This window comes from Halichoerus grypus, chromosome 15, assembly GCF_964656455.1.
Source record: "Halichoerus grypus chromosome 15, mHalGry1.hap1.1, whole genome shotgun sequence".
Taxonomy (NCBI): domain Eukaryota; kingdom Metazoa; phylum Chordata; class Mammalia; order Carnivora; family Phocidae; genus Halichoerus; species Halichoerus grypus.
The window spans coordinates 22,684,952-22,705,885 of record NC_135726.1 but is presented as its reverse complement, the minus strand read 5'-3'; the positions used below and the strand labels follow the sequence as shown (position 1 = coordinate 22,705,885).

At 40.7% G+C, this 20,934-nt stretch overlaps 1 protein-coding gene across 4 annotated transcripts in view; it reads right to left on the bottom strand.

Moving 5' to 3' along the window:
* The window catches only part of CDH8 (cadherin 8), a 358,968-nt gene that overhangs the window by 326,383 nt on the left and 11,651 nt on the right, over nucleotides 1–20,934 (bottom strand). For all 4 annotated transcript variants that reach the window (XM_036091704.2, XM_036091706.2, XM_036091708.2 and 1 more), the window contains one exon: nucleotides 15,489–15,939. In XM_036091704.2, the coding sequence (XP_035947597.1) occupies nucleotides 15,489–15,767 (279 nt within the window). In that variant the 5' untranslated portion in view covers nucleotides 15,768–15,939. The remainder of the gene's footprint in view (nucleotides 1–15,488; nucleotides 15,940–20,934) is intronic.

Genomic DNA, 20,934 nt, shown 5'->3' with positions numbered 1-20,934 from the left:
TATCCATTATTTCATTCTGAATTTTCTTTTTCCTAAGTAGTGAATAGCAAGTAACGGTTAAGCACATCCTTTCACCTAGGACTTTGGAAGACAAAGCGTTCATGTTAAAGAACCATTCTTCCTTCTACTACATGAGATTCATTCCTTCCTCAAGTTCAGTGTTTTATCAGTGTAGGTGACTCAGACTTAGAAAAATAAAATGTTGGATTTCAGAGGGCTCTAGAGAGGACTGCAGTCATGCATGTCATTTTACAGCTGAGTAACATATGGCCACAGAATGACAGGACTTAAAAAAGTTCTAGGCAATGGCAATTAGAGCTTTAATGACACAAAATACTCCAAGGCGTGAAATGCTTAGGACAGTAATAACTGCCATTATATTTAGTCCACACTAAGTGAACTAAGATATCACATCCATTGCTTGGGGAATCCCTAGAGGGAAAAAAAAAATCCTACAAGCTAATTTTCTAGATGAGGAAACAGAGGTTTAACAGAATTAAATGAGGTCACAAGCTACAGAGTGTATCTGCTACGACAGGATTTGCAACTCCGCTTTGTCTACCTTCAGAGCAGGAGCTCCTAAGGACAATACTCCAGGCTAGCATATTTCGCATTTAGAAAGAAACAAGCCTCAACTTTGGACTAGCAGAGTTCGACAAAGGTACTATAGGTATGGTGTTCCATAAAAAGCTCTTTATCTCAGGAATAAATATGGGAGAAAAATAGGCTAGCCACTGTGGTTATAACAAAAAAAGATAGAAGTTGTGCTGAAAACCTGCTAGAGGTTTCAGAAATTGGTGCTAAACATTGCTTCCTAATTTTGTGTTAAATGCCTGTTTCTGCGATCATGTGTTTATTCCTTCAGGAGCTGCAAACCCAAGCCTGTAAGTCAAAGAGTATGCCTTGGGTGAAACAATATACTTTGAAAAGTAAATTGTAAAATAGAAGATACTAGTCCTTTAAGAAGAAGGAGGTTCAAATTGAAAATCTGCATTTGGCACATTAATGCTTAGTTTTGGGGGGAGAAAGAGCAAAGACTTAACCCCTTCCTTGATGGGCTAGAGAAGTTTTTCTTGTGCTGACACTTTTAAGAAATCTAAAAGAAAAGGCCAAAACCTTGTGGAGCTTACAGAAGAACAGACCCGAGGACTTTGCATTTGCAAGGACTTTTCGATGTCTCCAACTGCAAGGTAGGCACGCTTTCTTCAGTTACCTCAAAAGTTCTCTCGGGAGAGCGGAGCCTTCAGATACAGACTTTTACTTTCTTATCACATCTCAGCCAACAGTTCCCAGGCCTGCTGATTTCCTTTGTAAATATAGCAAAGCTTTTTTGCCAGGTCATCAAACCGTATCCCAGGGCTTGCAATGCCAAGTGATACAGAAGTGCTCCACCTTTTCCCACCCAAATCCAAGCCTGGTGAATATTCCTAGAGAAAAATTCAACTACAGAGGACTTCCTCAAACATTAACAAAAGAACCCAACATTCTTCATCTCCTGGCCCAAACTATGTATCATCCAGAAGGTGCTAGGAGGTAGTAAGGAACACAATCTTGGATGATGTGCATTAAGGAGGTCACAAGGTAGTGAAGGTTTTTGAATGTCCTTCTGTAATATCCCCTGGGATGATGACTCTTACTAATTCAAGTTCTCAGTCATCATTTGCCAGCACCATAGAGAAGCAGTGTAGTCCTTGGATTTAAGAGACCACATAAACCACCTGATTGGCAGTACTTAAAAAAAAAAAAAGTAATCTCATCCAGACCTTTCCTACCTCATGGCAGTGGCATGGAATAGTAGGAGTAATCTCAACATACTTCCTAGTGGAGAAGAGTTATCATAGGAAAACGACCCCCATCTCTAATGCTGAGTGATTCACAGAAGACTCTGAACAGGAAGGGTGGTAGTAAACACTGAGCAGAGTGTCAGAAGCCCTGGATTCTCCTGTGGGTCTTGTGCTGTCTCAGTCATGCTCCTTGGGCCTCTGGGTTGTTGGAATGATCAAAAGAAATATTTGCAAGAGCAAATTGTGTTGTGTAAAAAATAAGAACTTTTCCATATTCCGTAAGAGCACATCCATGTGCAAAGAAACATAAGGAAGAACCAAATAAAGGGAGGGTGGGGGTGGTACCGTGTAGGCAGAAAGAAGCATAGGTTTGGAATCAGCTAGTTCTGCATTCCAGTACCCATTCCCCCACTTTACTGGCCATTCTGGGACAGTGACTAAATCTCTCTGAACTTAAATTTCTTCATCTGTTAAGGAGTGTTTGGGGGGGGGTAGGTGGAGGCAGGGATGTTAACAGCTCCATCTCACAGGGTTCAATGAAGGCTGAGTAAGATTTTGTACATCCTGGAAGGTATTAGGTATGTACCCAGTGTTATTTCCCTTGGTCCTGGGGAATACCATCCTTCAACTATCACTTTGCCTACTTTTTCTTAAGCCATCAAGAATATATTTATTCAAATGTATTTGACAAGTAGCAGAGATAGAATAGAAAACAGTCTTAGCTTCTTCCATGGACATTTTAGATTATTTAAAATTAAATACACAAGTTAAATCATTTCTATACTAGAAATAGAAATTCTAGGGGCGCCTGGGTGGCTCAGTCAGTTAAGCATCCGACTCTTGGTTTCGGCTCAGGTCATGATCTTGGAGTCCTGGAATCGACCCCCGCTCAGCAGGGAGTCTGCTTGTGATTCTTCCTTTCCCTCTCCCTCTGCCCCTCCCCCCACTCATACTCTTACTCAAACGCGGTCTCTCTCTCCCAATCCTTCTAAAAATAAATAAATAAATCTTTAAAAAAAAAAAAAAAAAAGAAATAGAAATTCCAATAAAATGTTTTCTTTCTTCCAATGTTTCAAAAGCCCATTCCTAATTTTAGAGAGTTTTAGATGTAAATAGTCCAAGGGCTTACGTATAATCCTTTCCCACTCTCCCACTTCTCTTATAAACTAGTGCCTATCAGAACGAACTATCGGAACAAATTATGTGATGATTTCATTTAAAGACATTATTCATTTATTATATCTGAGTTGAGGTAAAATGGCCACCACTCAGTTTCTAGCAACAATTGCTAGAAAGTATATAAATTTAAAAGCCAAAATTATGTTTCTTTGAAAGGTCAGAAGGAAGATCATCCTGTTTGCTGGTTCACTCAAATTGTTCTGACTTCATGCCCGGTCCTGCCAGCCATGATACCTCAGCGAATGCCATGTGTCAGAAAGAAAACACACTCCTTGTCAAAAAAAAGCAGACCTGTGTGATCAGAAGCACCATAAAAGTATGCATAGGCCCATCTGTCCAGGGGCTTTAAGAAATTAGTCTCTTCCTAGTAAAAATCAAGCAATGGACCCAAAATCCTTTTCTCTTTCTCATTCTCTCTCTTTTTCTGTCTCTCTCTCTCTCTCTCCCTCGCCCTCTATCTCCCTATCCTTCTCTGATTCTCTTCATCTTCATCTTCACTCTATCTTATTTTTTCTCTCATTATTTCTGATTCTGTGTGGTTTTAAATTTTTGGCTCCTGTGAAAGTCTCTCCGTTTCTGTTTTCTGTGTCTAGGCTCTTTTATTAGGTTGTAACATTTGTAATGTGACTTTCTCTCTGTAATTCAGAATTTTGGTCTGATGCCGTTTGCTGTGTGGCTCTCTCATTTGTATCTCTCTGACCCGTCTGATCATCTCATTCTGTTTGTGGGTATTTCTGTGTATTTGGCGGGGGAGGGGGTCCTCCATGTTTATTGTTTGTTTTTTTGGCTTCAACTTGTGTCTCTCATCCAACTTGTGGGATGGGGAAAAAGCCACAAACATTGAAATGCATTCCCCATAGTCTAGTTGGGACGTGGAATTTGGTTTCAGCTATTAAAAAAAAAAAACAAAACTAAGAACTTTACGTATGAGTTTAATGACAGGAAAAGCAGAGAAGAGGAGAGAAATAGTGGCTGTGATCAATAGAACCAGCCATTGCAAATGTCTAATGATTTCTGAAAACACCTCACAAGGCTGATTGTAAATGTTCCTGCAAAGGCAGGGATACAATCAGAGGATGAGCTCTGCCAAAGCAACACGCTCTAAGAGAAACATAATAGGGCACACACACACACACACGAGCACACACACACACACGAGTATGACAAAAAGCAAACTGCAATGAGAAATTCATTTATACTTTTAGATTCCCAGAAGCACATAAAAAATAAAAGCAAAGAAAACTCCACTATAAATAACCCTGCCACATTCTAAATAAAGCCCTTGAGTGGCTAGGGAGTCTGACTTGCTTCAAGGAGTTATAGGATTTGGTCATTTTTAATAGCCGTGTTTGCTTTCTCACCAAATTACTTCTCCTCAGAGAATCTGCTAAAGGCACAAGGGAATTATTCTCAGTGGTCAAAGTGCACGGGTAGCAAGAGGACATGACCAGAACTGTCCAGAGGAAGGTCACCATAGTAAGAGGCAGGGAGGAAGAGATGAAACAGAGAAGCCTATATCCCTTTAGAAAAAGACCCTTGGAGTTGCAAGAGGAATCAGGGAAGTCACTGAGGAGAGAAAAGTACATTATAGATCCCACCTCTGGAGCCTTGGTAATATTGTCCATCAGCTCAGTTTCCAACGTACAGGGAATTGTTAATAAATTATTCAGCATTAACACAAGTATTTCAAACAGTTAGAGGGAACAAGCTTTTTGTCTTCTTTTAGTTCCTGTCTAGCATACAGGAATTTATTTTTTATTCCACTCAACCATTCCACTCTTCTTTCTGTTTGGTAATTCTCAGTTTAAGAGGAGTCCACAGAATTGCCCAGTCATGGTCAAAGGTCCCAGTGAGCTCTCTAATGTAATGCTACAGCTCGAGTCATGCAGAACTCTACCCAACTCAGGAAAAAAACCTAGAATCATTGCACCACAGTCACCTAACCAATGAAAATTTAATTCAATGCAAGTGTCTCAATTTTCTCATCTGCAAAATGGTGAGAATAACATCTGTAAAAATATTTAAAGCACTGAGCAAGATGCCTGAAGTGGTCAATACAAATATTCTCCTGCTACTCCCTCTCCATCATTATTCTCTTACTTCATTATAATTATTTTAAATGTATATATAAAAATGAAAAAGCAAAAAAGACAGATATCACACTACCCTGTATGAGGAGGCTAACCCACAAATCACTTGGTACGTGACACCAGCCCTGCCCAGACCCAGACTGTGGCAGGTGCACCTCTCTATAAAGGAAATACAACAGAGCCACCACATGCATAAGCTTCAAGGATATTTTTCTTCTCTCAAGGGCTTTATATCCACCTCCCTCTGCCATGAGCAAAACATATAGAGATGCATGCCAACAAATAGGTATAGTGGTTTTGCAATCAGCTAGACATCTCTAAATATATATTCAAATCCTACTAAATTGTACATTCTAGTCATGAGACCATAACTTGATTCCCTTCAGTGAGACTCACTTTTCTCATCTGCAAATTGGGGTGGCAGCTGAGCCCACTGAGCACCTCCCACATGGGGTTCAAAAGAGACCATGCGTTGCTGTGGTTACAGGAACAAGCTCTGGGGTCATCATGTCCACACTTGACTCCTGGCTGCATCACGTACTCACTGTGTGTCTGACCTGTAACTGCTAACAGAAATAACTCTTCCCTTGAGCTCTCCCAGTCTGGCAATGGGGATAATGATGCCTTCCTCAGGGTTTTTGTGAGGCCTGAACAAGCAAACTTTATAAGGAATCTACCATATAGTAAACACTCAATAGATATGATCAGTTTATTGTGGTTACTTAAAAATCTCCTTTTCTCCCCCACTTTCATGTCCCCGCACCATGTCATCAATCTCACAGTCTCTGACATAGATTCACAACAAAAAGAGATCTATGCAACACAGCTGGGCTTTTTTAGGATTAGAGAGAACTAGAAATATGCATCTAGTGTTTTATTCCCTGCTGTTTCCCGATATCCCTCAGCCCTTCTGATGAGGCTCATTTGGATTCTGCTATTGTCTCCCATGGAAGCCCAGTGACATTTGATTCTCTGCAGATTTCAGAGCACATCTGCCACGTTGTGGTAAGTACATGCAGAGAAAAAGGATTCCATGGATCTGAGCAGGGGGACGGTTCCTGTTAACTAATCCAGTTTGAGGGGTCCACAGACTGTTGCCTCTGCCATCACCTGCAGTAAGGAGGAGTTCCATCGGCAAATTGATGTCACAGCCTACAGTACCCGGCACCTACCACATGGGGTTCAAATGAAAGAAGCTGTGGCTCCTACCCAATACCTGGCCTACAGCTCTTCCAAACATCAGTCCCCATGACCCATTTCTTTAATTAAGTGGTATTCCAAATTTACTCAGGCTGGATACAGAGGACAAAAAGTATGATTCATGCTATCCTGGGATTGACTGACAATTGATGGGATGTGTGTGTGTGTGTGTGTGTGTGTGTGTTATTTTAATGCTTTAATGTGCATAGGAATTACCTGGGGAAACTGTTAAAATGCAGATTCTGATTCAGTAAATCAGGTATACAGAAGGTGAATGAAATTCTGCATGTCTAACTAGCTCCCAAGTGCTGCTGCTGGTCTGCAGACCCTCACTTTTAGTGACAGGAATGTAGTGAATTATAGTTCTCTTCTCAGATATAAGATCTAAGAGGACTCCTAAATGTATTGAAATGTTAGGTGAGGTAGTAGTAATGAGAAAGCATGCCCACATCTTAACTAAATATTCCAATATTTGAATACCGACAAGACTGTCTTTACTCTATTTCAAAATATTCAAAGACTTAGTTAGGGACAGGCACATACATGACCAAATTATGCCAGGGAGGTGAAGGGGGCGGGGGGGAAAAAGAGAGAGAAAGAGAGAGGGAGAGGGTATAGGAGGTGCATTTAAGGTAGCTGTAATGGAAATGATATTGTGAAAATTAATAAAAGGGAAGTGCACTAAAATGGAGTCAAGAGGCTCAACAGGGAGAGCTCTTCCACCCTATGACTCATGGTCAACTGCAGACTCAACAGGAAGAGATGGGCCTTGCACAGGGCTACTACTTTACTATCCCAGCAGGAGGAAGAAAGGTTTACCTCCTGTCCCAGCAACAACTCAGCCAATAAAAAGTCACCATACCTTTAACTCCCAGTTTACTCCAGTCGACTTCTTGTTTATAAGGGCCTTTCTAGCCTAACCCTCTCCTCTACAAAAGAGCTACCTCTCCTTTGTTCTCTGGACTCACCTATGGTGTTACCGCAGCTTGCTCAGCCTAGCTTGCAATTCTCTTTTATTCCCAAATAAACCCATCTTTGGCCGGTAAAATAACTGGCAGTTTTATTTTTAAGGTTAATGATATGTATGCAACAAAAATGCTAAACTATTAAAGAAATCACTGTCTAGAAAACGCACATACCCAGACTAAAAGAAACCCTGTAAATGCTGTAACGCTTTTAAAGAACAGGATTCCATAAATATCTTTTCTAGGTTATTCTTATTTATTGAAAAGTTACAAGCAGCATGCAGGCTGACTACAATACTTGAACATTACACACACAGTTTCCCATTTCAAGTTCAAATATAAACCCTTTATTTCTGGTTCGTATTTGATCTGTCTCATAGTAATGACAGTCATTTAAGTACATTTAGCAGTATAGCAAAGCTATGGCTATACTTTCTCTCTTCTTGGTGTTGTAAAAATAGTTAAATATTTCTAGCTCTTTAATTTATTAATTGATGAGACTGTCCTTCCACGTATTTAAATAAGATTACATTTACCAAATGAGATTTAAACTAATAATGGTCTCCAAGAATATGCTATGAATAGACAGCACTGATTTTAAGAAACATTGAATGTTATAACATTGCCATCTTCCTCTCATTTTATAATGTGTTATAATGTAATAATAACATACCCTAGAAAATAAAATGGGTAAAATTATGAAGAAAAGAAACTGATAATCCAATCACAAAAACTGGGGGAGAAAGTTTGAATATATTGGTATATTTCCTTACAGATTCCACTTTATTCATATTTGGTACCATTATTAATATGAGTCAATATCATGAATTAACTTATTTGTTTTTTATGTGGGTTAAATATGTATCATTTAGTCTTATGCTTTTTTCAATTTGGAAATTTTTTTTTTTTTCTTGTCAGAAACAATGGGTAGTGCTTATAAATACGATTAAGGATTCTTCCTACATTAATTTTTAAAATCAAGAGTACTGCCATTAGCATGGGTGAAAGGGGGGTAACTTCAGAAAACAAACAGCAAAATGGTGAACATTTCTGAATATGGATGATGAGGGTGATCAGTACACAGGGGTTCATTATTTTTGTAAATGATTGAATATATTTATTTTTTCAGGTGTACCTGCATGCCTTAATAGATATATGCCAGGTACTCTGTTCATATCACATATGCATTTTTAATTATAGTCTATACACATTTTATATCTTGTTTCTGGTATTTCTTCAGTTGCAATCCTGTCCCCATGTTATAAATCTTAATAATTTTTAATGATTCAGAGTATTCTGCTATGTGAATATACGAGGAAAGCTTTCCTGGTTGTGCAGCATTTATGTTTCCCCAATTCTTCCCTATGAGGTTTAGCTTCATACTTGTGATAGAAATCAGTGCTGTGTTTGCTTTTTTTTTTTTTTTTTTTGATACTGATTACCTTGTTGTCACTTATTTATAAAACAGGATTACAAAATCTGGCTTTTCACCCATCAACATATGACCGCAATCATTTGCTTCAAGTGGGAAAAATATACCTGCCTCAATGAGATGACCCTGAGAAGATTGAGGATATATGCAAGACTTCTCTTTTAAGAAGTTTCAGTGAATATACTTCTTGGGGTATCTGCAGAGATAAGCACAGATTATCCATCCTCTCACCTGGTCCCTAGGTATGGAATGAAGCAAACAGGGTGAATGTCTGGAGCTACACAGAGAAAGGATTAGGAGATGATTTGGGACTTTACTCATGCACAAACTCAACTAATAGATACACGTGGGTTTGTGCATGCGTGTGTGTGCATGTGTGTGCATTTAGAGTTTCTGCCCATCTACATGACTAATATTATTTCATTTATTTATATCAGTGTCAAAAGATGTCCCAAAGCTCTGGGATGCCTGTTATTTCCAAGTCGGGACACTGGGCAAGAGGCAAACAACACTCATTGTTTCGCCAGATTGAGACACGCGATGCTGACTTGAATTCCTGCCAGATTATTGGTGCACAGGCTCTGTCTGAGTAGGCAGAGGCTTCAAGGAACTGACAGTGAATTGTTCTCGCAAGGCCGAGGATACAGTTTGGCTGTGGCTGCGTAGCCCAGTGCTCTTTACGTGCAAACGGCCGGCAAAAATAATGGCATGTCAAGTGCAATTTTCTCGCCAGCCGCTGACACCGTAAACTGTAATACAGTGTAATTATTTGGCATCCCGTGTCCTTCATACTAAGCACCACCCAAACGATTTCCAAGTTAGAGAGAAGAGGGAAGGTTAGAAGGTCAAATTTAAAGAGAGAAAATGAGTCAGTGCCTTGGAGGGAGAGAATTATAAATAGATATGGCATCACCAGCGGTAGAGTTATATCCAAATAAGGAACTGCTCAGAAGCCCAGGTAGGAGGGAAAAAAGGAGAAAGAGAGCAGAGGAGTTTATGTAAGAGAGAGGACTGAGGATAGATCTCTGACCACCTGGAGAGCAAACTGGTTTTTCCCAAAATAAAGCAATATGAGGAACTGAGGATCACAGACCACAGAACAAGAGCTAAAGGAACCCGGGCAGAAAATCAATAGATGCTACGCTCATTTTTCTTATATTGCTTTCTTTTCCTGTTCCATAGGGATTTGTATCTTAAATATAATTTCATAATCCACTCTCCCATTACAAGGGAGGAAACTGCCCAAGAGAGGCTATACCACGTTCTCTTCCAGCTCCTCTGTAGCAGATGTGAAAAAGAAAGAAGTCAGGATCTCCAAGAGATCCTGCCCATCCTTCCGCCACGATTCAAAGATTCTAGCCTAGTTCTCTGTCTCAGTGACCCTGACCCTCTCTTAAAACAGTCTTGCACATGCGACTGCCTCTGCTGGAATGCTCTCTTTTCATCCCTGCACTCAGCTGCTCTGGTTATGTATCTCAGTTCACAGGCTGTTTCCGTAGGCAAGAGTCTACATCCCACAGAACAAACCAGCTTCCTATGTACGTGCTTCCACAGAATCATATTCCTTTACTTCGCAGTGCTTATCTCTGTTTTCAGGACTATCTTCCTAATGTCTGTCTCCCGGCAGTACCCCATTAGTTCCACGTCAGAGAGGGTGGATTGGCATTTGCTCAGAGCGGAGAATCTACTGGCCACAATGCTTAGGAGACAGTAAGTGCTCAATACAATATACATTTGTAGAATGAGTCGATCAGTCATCCTGTGACTCACAGCATAGGGCTCCCATGATGACCTCAAGCTGTTCACCTCGTGTGAATTTCATCCAAAGGACATGATTTTTTTTTGGTCTTAGATGCAAGATTTGTGAAAATCATGGGTTTTTTTTCTCTCTCTCTCTTTTCTAAGACAAGAACACATAAGCATATAGGACAAAGGGTCCCATGTACCACACCTTAGTCTCTGCCAGAATTGGCAGAGAAAGTCAATGCTAGAGGTCCTGTGCAATGCGGAATGCTAAGGATTTACGTGTAGAACAGGCTCTGAGCCACGTGTTCCACAAAGAACTAGAGTCAGGAGTGGAGTCTCTCCGGCTAATATTTGTTTTTCAGAAATTCAGAGAGAAGAGTTCTGATGTACCTTGTGCCATAAACACAAACCTAAGCTTGCAGATGGATTAGAATACAGTGGGATCACCATCTGCTCTGCTCCATGCCACTGGTATGGGATGGGGTACAGCCTCCACGGTGGGGATCAGGCAGTCTGCTCAGAAAGACTTGCTTTAACAAGTTATCCATTATTACTAACTCAAAGAAAGAGTTTGATTTGTTTTTGAAGATTTATTTATTTGAGAGTGAGAGCTCGCACGAGTCGGGGGAGGAGCAGAGGGAGAAAATCTTAAAGCCGACTCCCCAAAGAGCCCAGCGTGGGTCTCAGTCTCAAGACCCATGAGATGATGACCTGAGCTGGAACCAAGGGTCAGACACTTAACCAACTGAGCCACCCAGGGGCCCCAAGAACGACTTTTAAAGTCAATAAGTAGGAACAATGTTTAAACTATCTAGCTGGTTTAGAAAATACTGATATGAAAGGGGACTATGAATGTAATGCATGGTCGGTCCCCTTTATTGAGAAACACCACTTGTATTAAATCTTACTGGATTTACATTACTTTTTGACAAGTTCTTCCACTATTTAGTTGAATTATTCATTTATTTATGCAAAATATTTACCAAGCACTTCTTATATGTAGGCAGTGGTTCTAGGTTCTGGGGATATATTAGTGAAAAACAAAGGAGACAAAAATCCTTTTTCTTTGCAGAACATGCATCGTAGTAGGAGACAAATCATAAACAAGACAAAGTATACAATATGTATAGAATATGTGAGACAGTGATCATCAGGAAGAAGAAAAAATAAGCACAGTCAAAGGATATGAAATATTAGAGAGAGGACATTTATTTTTTAGACAGAATGGGACAGGGAAGACTTCTCTGTGAATATGACTTTCAACCTCATTTTAATTCAACAAGAAATGTATCACTGTGTTGCTTCTAACCAAGGGGACCCTCATGGTTAGTCCTGCCCTACCCCCATGACATTGTATAAACCCTCCGTCCAACTAGGGTATCTAAGTTTCCACTCTACCCCGTCTCAGTCTAAGCGACAAGTCATCCTTCATCCTTCCAAACACACCTAAATATCACCTCCACCTAAAGCAACCTGGGACAACTGAAAGGACTCTTCTTTGGGCTCCCAATGTCTTACGCTTACCTGGTGATGTAACTGTCCATCTGTCCACCACTGCAACTACACACACACACACAAAATTAAGAATACAATCATGGAGGCGACTGGGTGGCTCAGTCAGTTAAGCATCTGACTCTTGATTTCGGCTCAGGTCATGATCTCAGGGTCCCGGGATCAAGCCTTGAGTCGGGCTCTGTGCTCAGTGCAGAGTCTGCTTATCTCTCTCTCCCTCTGCCCCTCCCCGACCTTGCCCACGCCTCTCTAAAATAATAAATCATTTAAAAAAAAGAATATAATCATGGCTACGATTACTATGTGTAGAGACTATGCATACATGATTTTATTGACTCTTACATACTCTTATTTATTTATTTGGATAGCTTTTAAAGATTTTTAGTAACTTCTCCAGGGTTAACACTCAGAAAGTGGCAAAAGCAAAGTTCAAACTTCTGGAGAGTGCATCTTGGAGGGCTTGTCCTTTCTCTGCACCTGGCTGTCTACCAATATAGTAAAAACACACAACGGACAATGTGAGGGTGTATGTGAAGCTCTGAAAAGTCAGTCACTCAAAAACTGGCTCTGCCCTTGAGCTTGAACTCAGCTTGCGGCGCCGAGGCCCCTGCCATCGTGATTCACAGGAGGGCCTTTTAAAGAGCAGGTATGCTCCGAAGTAACTAGCGCTCCTCAGCCAGTTCCTGGGGAGAAGCTCAGCGATGAAGTGGTTTCGAGCTGGATGTGGAAGAGTGTGCAGAGATAAAACACCGTAAAGCACCGGTGGGCACCTTGATAACGGATCATCCCCACACTCAGCCTGACTTAACAATCTGACCCAGTCACCTGAAATGTATTTTTGGCTTCACTACAACCCAAGAGCCTCAAAGCCTAAGCTATAATATTACAGGAGCAATTTTCTTTAAGGGGAAATATGTATGACTGGTAATGTTTGCAGCAATTTCTTCAGAAAATAAGTTTAACTCTGATTTAACAATTGTTTGTGAACTGGCCAGGGTAGAGGAGAGAGAAAGAGCTAATTCATAAAAACAGTCATAAAGACTCAGGAACATTTTGGCCATTTCAAAATCTTAGGGTTCACTAGCAACATTTCTGTGATTCAAAGGAGGAATTGCTCGAATATTAAAAAGTCACAAATCGATGCTGAATGCCTGGCTGTTTGCTTCCATCTCTATTACTTAATTTAAAGAACAGAGTTAAAATTAGTCATCAGACTCCTATGAATCCAAAACAAACCCCAATTTAATTACTTTTTCTAATCAGAGAAATATGGCAAGTTCTCCTGGGCATAGCATGTTCGGTTATTTATATTATATGAGATACTATCACAGTGATATACTTCCATAAAGAAATAACTAATACAAACTGTGAGAAAATATTCACCAACTGCGCATGCATGCATGTGCCTGTAGATCCAGAATTTCCTATGGTAGAAAAATGACTTGCCTGAGAGCGGGCTAAAGTTCTAACCATCCAGGAAGTAGCACTTTATGGACTCTGCATTCCATATTCTATAACTCCTTTTTTAAAAAAGATTAAGGGTGTTATTATTTATTATTTGTTTTTTAAAGATTTTATTTTTAAGTAATCTCTACACCCAACGTGGGGCTTGAACTCACAACCCTGAGATCAAGAGTCGCATGTTCTACTGACTGAGCCAGCCAGGGATCCCTGTATTCAATAACTCTTAAGTGCAAATGATGGTTTAAACCCATGGCAGCTAGTTACTAAAATGTAACAGGATATGGCAGGTAAAATTATGGCCGTGGGACTCCCCAACTTGATTCAAACTCAGAACTTTTCTTAGCGCTATGACCTTGTTTTATTAACCCTTCTAAGCCTCAATTTCTGTACTTACAAAACAAACAAAAAACATAGTGCTGGTCAAGAAGCCCATATTCAAAACCCACTGGGCCAGATGTGTTTGGAAATTCAGAAGTTTTCACATTTAGAAACATACGAAGGTACATAAACCGTATGGTGAGCAGCACCCTGAGCAGGAGCACCCTGTATTCCAGCACATTAACGTTTCCGCCAGGAAACACACCAACAGTCAAAGTAATGGGATGCATTATGACTATAAATAGCCTCAAGTCAGTTCTGCTACCTGAGTTCGTATCAGGCATACCAAAAAAAAAAAAAAAACAAACCTTTCAGAGATTTTTATATTTTAGACATGTGAAAAGAGGTGTGTGGATGTATTTTACACACATATTGTTTGTGTGTGTGTGTGTATATACACACACACATAAACACATACATATATATATACAGAAATGGGGGGAAAGCTATTGTTAGAATCAAATAGGATTGTGCCCACAAAGTGCTCTTATATTAGTGGTCAATACATAATACACACTCAATACTGGCCAGAGTGTGAGCTCCTTGAAGGCAGAGATCATGGTCTTGTTCACTGATACACTCCCATGTGCCTAAAAAAGTGTCATACACATAGAAAGAGCTTATTAAATATTGAGTGATTCATGATATCTCCTCATCCAAGTAGACTAACTATATGCAATGAGAAAACATAATCCTTGGAGAGTCTCAGTTTGCTTTGCCAGACAATGAGGTAGAAGCAGGAATGTACTCAAAAGTTCCCAGGAAAAGACAAAGAGTTAGAGTTAACTCGGGTCTTAAAGATCAATATTTCATTCTCTTCCTATTTTCTTCTAAATCACTGCTTTTGGGAAATGAATAATATTGGCACAATTCACTTCTTAATCTGACTTAGGAAAATCAGCCATTGGCAGGCTTATAATTGGAATTCTACCTATGATGATAGTGTGTGAAGCCTATGAACACTTCTGAGAGAAAAACCGCGTATAGTCTTCAATAACCAACAGTGATTTTGGAAAACACTCATCTACACAAGGAACATTTGTCCAACCTGCCAACAACAACCAAACCAATGGAAATCCACCCATGCACACACGCACACACAGCACTGTCTGAAATTCTGATTGCACACATTTGATCCGATCTGACGATGAATGAACTAGTTTCCTCTTGCAAATTTTACTGAATTACAGTACAAAGCACTGTGAAGCATCCATCCAAGAATTTCCCTTTCTCTGTCCTTCGTTAATGACGGGAAGAACAAACAAACCACAAAACTGAAACAAGAAAGGAGAAAAATCTACCTGCAACTGGAGATACACGGCCTCGAAACAAAATGACACAAATAACATCTTAGGAATTGAGGTCGTAGAAATTCAAACTGAACAATAATGTACACCTCTTCCAAATACTTAAGCTAGAGAAAAAGTCTGGCGTGCAGACTTCTCGTATGCAATAAGAAAGAAAAGCTTATTTGTACATGCATGACCCAAGTATTATTGTACCTCACGGGGTGAGAGAGGTTGGGGAGATCAGCCTTCACTAAAGGACCAGTCTGTGTACATTTAAAACTGTTATGGTGGGATTATCCATATTCCCGAAGAAACCGATAGGTAACTAAACTAACCATCTGGCCTAAAGTACTACAGCTAAGTGTGCCAACAATCCTGACAAGTCTGACGTTAAAGATCTAAAGAGGAGAAACAGATCCTGAAATTGGGATCTGAAAAACGTAGCTTACCCGGCCAACGAGAATCGGTTCAGGTCCAGAAAACTCTTCCAGGACAAACATTTGATTCCAAACCCAGCCTCTTTTGGAGCGGTTCAAAATCCGCTGTTCTTCAGTCAGCCTGTTTAGTTCCAAAGGGGATCCACTCACTAAAACTTGAGACTGATTCATTGGAGCCATGTAAATGCAAGGGGGAAGAGTAATCCATAATATTATTAATGGAGTCCAGAGATCCAAGAGCATTTCCGCTAGCCGTTCTGGCATGGTCCCACCAGTTAAGCAAATCACCATGAAAATGAGACAATTATTTTTTTTGCCTCCGGTCTGCAGCCATCCAATTCATCATGCAGCGCGGAGCATTTACTTACAGCTCTGCGACGAGTTTATAGCACAGGAAACAGACATTATCTACGCCGCTTTTCTAAGACTACGATCCATTGGTGTTCCTTTTCGTTGAAATTTCCTGCAAAAACAAGGAGAGAGAAAGCTAAAGGTCCACGGCAACAGGTCTTAAAACAAAATCACTGCCTTCTAAAAGCACCTAAATGAACAAGAGCAGGTATTTCCCAAACTCTTGAGTTAAGAAAGTGGATCTGAGGAGTCAGAAGGAGGAGATCCTCTTATTTTTTTAAGCTTTATGTAGATTTTAGTATTTATTTTGTACCTATGTTGCTTATCACAAACCACTTAAGTAACAGAAGTTCTTTGCCTTCCTTTCTCCCTCCTCCCCTCTCTCCCTTCCTTCCTTGTCTCTCACCATTCCTTTTTTTTTTGTAATGCAAGTTGGGGCACCTGCAACATAGCACATAGCAGAGACTGCATGCTCCTTCCTTCCTTCTTTTCACCCTCCCTCTCTCCCTCCTTCCCTCTCTCTCTCTTCTGATTTAAAGATGGGTCCTAGTTCACTCTCTGCTAAGCTATATGAAGAACCTAGCCTCTAATGGGTAATTTTTTTTTTTTTTTTTTTTGATTTACACATGAGAATGGGAAAAGGAAAGTTCCCATTTTTACAGTCTTCTTAGCTGCCACGAGGCATCAGAAGCAATGGTCCAGTTCGGGGTGCAGAGTGCAATTCTCTGCCAGGATGCTAATAATGAGTGAATAAAATTAGAATGCTCCCAGAGAGAAATTCTGTAATGTCCAGCATGTATGCTATAATCAGGATGGTGTCAGGGCTCCCATTCTAAATGTACAGTTGAACAGGAGATTTAAATTATGAAAAGCTCCTTTGGGAATGAAATATAGTAAAAATACAATTTTCAATTGAGGAGATTCAGAAAGGGATGGGCAAAAAATTCCCCATTACCTGAGGTGTCAAATACATTTTTTTGCTTACCTTCAGCGTGGCAAAATGTGTTTCTTCCCTCTCAAAAAAGAATTATTTTTAAAGAAATAATGTTCACTGCAGATCCCAGAGAGAAGCCTTACTGAATTAGATTAAATGGGAAAATAATTCCTCAAGACACCATCGGGATCAGTTTGGCTCAGGGAATTCGTAATGGGGTAGGGAACCTTTCACCCCAAGGTCCCTGGTTCCATTCTGGCTCAGAATGGGAAAGCAAGAAAGTCATTAACATTGGCTGGGACGGTGAGTGGCCTTCGTGAAGCCAGCTGAAATGGCAGGCCCGGATTCCCGCTGCAAACACAGGCCGTGTCTGATCTCACAAGATGGCGGGAGGGATCACCCGCTTGTTACCTTCTGCCTGGGCCCAGCTCAATCTCGAGGACTGTATACCTCAAGGGGCCCCACCTGATGAGTGCCTCCGGCAAGCAGCAGTTGTTTTGTAAACTAAAGAGAAGAAAAGCTTTCCAGAGGAAACCAGCTCAGAGAAAACAAGAGCCAAGAACGACGTCCTCTATTTCCCCCAGAACTGCAGAACACAAAGGGAAGGCCAGCTTTCCTGTAAAGCAGATTTCCACCAAGACCTTCTTTCGTGCCAGTGTGAGGGCAGACTTTTGCAGGCTTCAAGTTTAAAACAAAATTTGAGGAGCGCCTGGGTGGCTCAGTCGGTTAAGCGGCTGCCTTCAGCTCAGGTCATGATCCCTGGGTCCTGGGATCGAGCCCCACGTCCGGCTCCCTGCTCAGTAGAGAGCCTGCTTCTCCCTCTCCCTCTGCCTGCCTCTCTGCCTACTTGTGCTTTCTCTCTCTTTGTCAAATAAATAAATAAAATCTTTAAAAAAAAAAAAACCAAAAAAACAAAATTTGAAAATTGCAATAAAAGTATCTCCAAGTATTAATATCTTTCTGAATTGCCAAACCACTTACTTATTTATCCAGCATTCACAGCACGGCCATCATCTACCCTCCCCTCTCCTAGACAGGGGGTCGGGATGGTGCTGAGGGAGCACCGTAGTATGCTGCGGACTCTGTTGGGGAGGCACATGAGCCCAGGTTTGAATCCCAGCTCACCCCACTTGCTGTCTCTGTCATGGTGGATGGGATACTTAAGTTCTCTGAGCTTCAGTTTTCTCTTCTGCAAAATGGCAATAATAATTCCTCCAGGCAGGACGGTGAGTCAGAATCAACACTCCTATGAAGCAGCAGGAACCCATGGGAAGCACTCACTGAACTGGGGTTCCTGTGGTTTTCCTAAGTCAGACCGTGAAGGTGCTGTTGACATGGTCCCTGCCCTTGAGAGACTTTGGTAAAAAGGTCAAATGAAAGAGCAGAGGGTTCAGCTGTGTGACCTCTACAGAAAAGGTACAAGAGTGACACGAGGCACTCCAAAACCTTCCAGAAGGTGGGATGTGGGAGGGTGTAGGTGGTGCTGGGGAGGAAGGAGAGCCTTATCCTGTCCATGTAGCCTCAGTCTAAAGACTTCTCAAGAAGGGGCGCCTGGGTTGCTCAGTCGTTAAGCGTCTGCCTTCAGCTCAGGTCATGATCCCAGGGTCCTGGGATCGAGCCCTGCATTGGGCTCCCTGCTCAGCGGGAAGCCTGCTTCTCCGTCTACCACTCCCCCTGCTTATGCTCTCTCTCTCGCTGTGTCTCTCTCTGTCAAATAAATAAATAAAAATCTTACAAAAAAATTTTTAAAAATTAAAAAATAAACACTTTTCAAGAAAAAGGGTATACTCTCTCCAAATTCACCTTCTATATGACAGGCCATCCCTGAATGCTCAAAAGCCTTACATGCCCCTCTCTTGGACTGAGTGCTACAAAGACAAGAAGCTTGAGTGGGTTTTGAGTTTCCTCCAGCATCAGCCTGCCTGGGGATTGAATTCTAGTTAAAGAGCTGCACTTACCAGTTTTATATCTGGGGTCCAACTACCAACAGTAACAGCAACAACAACTATAATAATACCTAACTGGTTTATCTTGAGGATGAAGAGATAATCTTGTTAAAGCAATTAGGAAAGGCTAGAACATATAGTTATTTTTAAATTGTGCCAAATACTCTGAAAGTATATTCTGGCATCTGCTCTGTTAATGATTCTGGGATATGAACATTTAATCCCATTTTAAACACATAATAGACATTTCCTTGATGGAAGCCACCAAGTGGCACTCAGGACGGAATGTGACATGAGGCGTACTCTACCTGAACTTACCAGAATCAGGTGAAAAGTGGTCACAAACTCAACTATACAAATAATTTTATACAGTGACATAGATTTTGTAGTTAGAAAGGATGCATTAATAAAGGAATATATGCATAGCCAAAAATAGTACCTATTAACACAATATCTTACAGTTAGATAAGGCTTATTATGCCTCCCACTGTTTTGTCCAAAACTGAGGCACAGAATTATTAAAGGACTTGCCCAAAAAAACGAAACCACCTCCAGTAAGCAGCAGACCGTTATTTGAATCTAGGTAATCTAACTCTAAAATTCTCTTTCTTAACATAACCCCTTCTCTCATTATATAAATATTTGACGTGTGTATACTGACTGTCAGGCACTGAAGATGGTCAAACAGGTCAACACTCTTCTCTTCAGGAAACAAAGAGTTTAACTGGTACAGACTAAGAAATAGAGACAGTATTTAGTGAAATGCGGGCTGAGAAGGGTTAGGGAAATACAGAGTGATGGGTATGCCACTCACCTTGGCAGCGTTAAAGAAGGCTTCCTGGAGGAAAGTGGCATCTGAATGTTGAGAAGGAATTACCCAACTAGGGAACAGGTAGGTGTGAAAGGGCATTTAAGTCAAGCAAAAAACAAGAATAAGACCACCGACTGATCCAGGACCTCGGGCAGTTTGTAAATAATTACTTACTAGATCTTCTAATCCATGATCTGAGCATCTGCTCGCTACCCACCAAATTCATCCTACTCATTGGTCTCCACAGAGTACCTGTCAATTAGGGTACCCTCTTCTCTGCCAGTTCTTTATGAAGAGAGAAGAACACGTTTGATTTCTCTAAGACTTGGGGGGAACAGAAATATGTGCCATCCCTTGGACAGGGTATGGGAGACAGGTGAGTGCTATTCCAACCCAACTCCTCATTTTTCAGAGAAAGTAGGAATGCTCTGGTCAGTGTCCCGTAGATGGTGGCAGAGCTCTGGGGAGAAGTTATCCCAACTCTACCGAAACCCTTCCTCAACCATACTGGTCATTTCCACTACCCTCCCCTGCACAGAACTTCTAGCACCCTCATATAACCCTCCCTCAGACTTTGCCAAATTCTTAAATCACTTGTACTATTACTTAAATTTTATTGAAACAGTCTTATTTTTTTAGTGTCTATTTTAAAATGGAAAACCAATATTGTTCGTTACAAAGAGATTAATAGTGAACACTTAGGAAGTGTTTGGATAATATTAAATCAACTCACACACGTACATACGTATGCATATGGCAAATCACCAAGAAAGACTACATACTAATATATATACATACACATTATATGAATACACACAGCTATGTATGTATTTACACCTACTCTTCAAAATAACCATAATGTAAATATTATTACTTTATCATCATTCCCATTTTAGGGATACACAAACTGAAGCACAGAGAGACTGTTATTTTAAATAATGTTTTATTTGCACTTAACTAGATACTGTCAGAGCCTGAGGTCATTTCTCTGTTAAAAAGGAAGACCAGCAACAATTAGACACAAGGGTATGATGTTAAATATTTAAGTGGCTCTCAGAAAGAAAAAAAGAATCCTTGATTTCCAGTTTCCATAATGTAAATACTTCCTCCAATTTCAAGCTCTCAGTGTGGCCACTAACAAGTTCTGGCAGTTCCTGAAAATTTAACAATCAGCTCTGGTAACCCTAGTAAGAGTTCCCTCCCGGACACCCCCTGGGGGAGCTTCGCAAACCTTAATATGCATACAAATCACCTGGAAATCTTGCTAAAATGCAGATTATGACCCAGTAAATTGAGGGTGGGGCCTGTGACTTTGTATTTCTAATCCTCTCTCCTGTGAGGGCAGATGCTATGGGTTTGAGGATCATAGTTTGAGAAGCCTGGGGTTTGAGCAAATAAGATCATTTCCCAACTCTG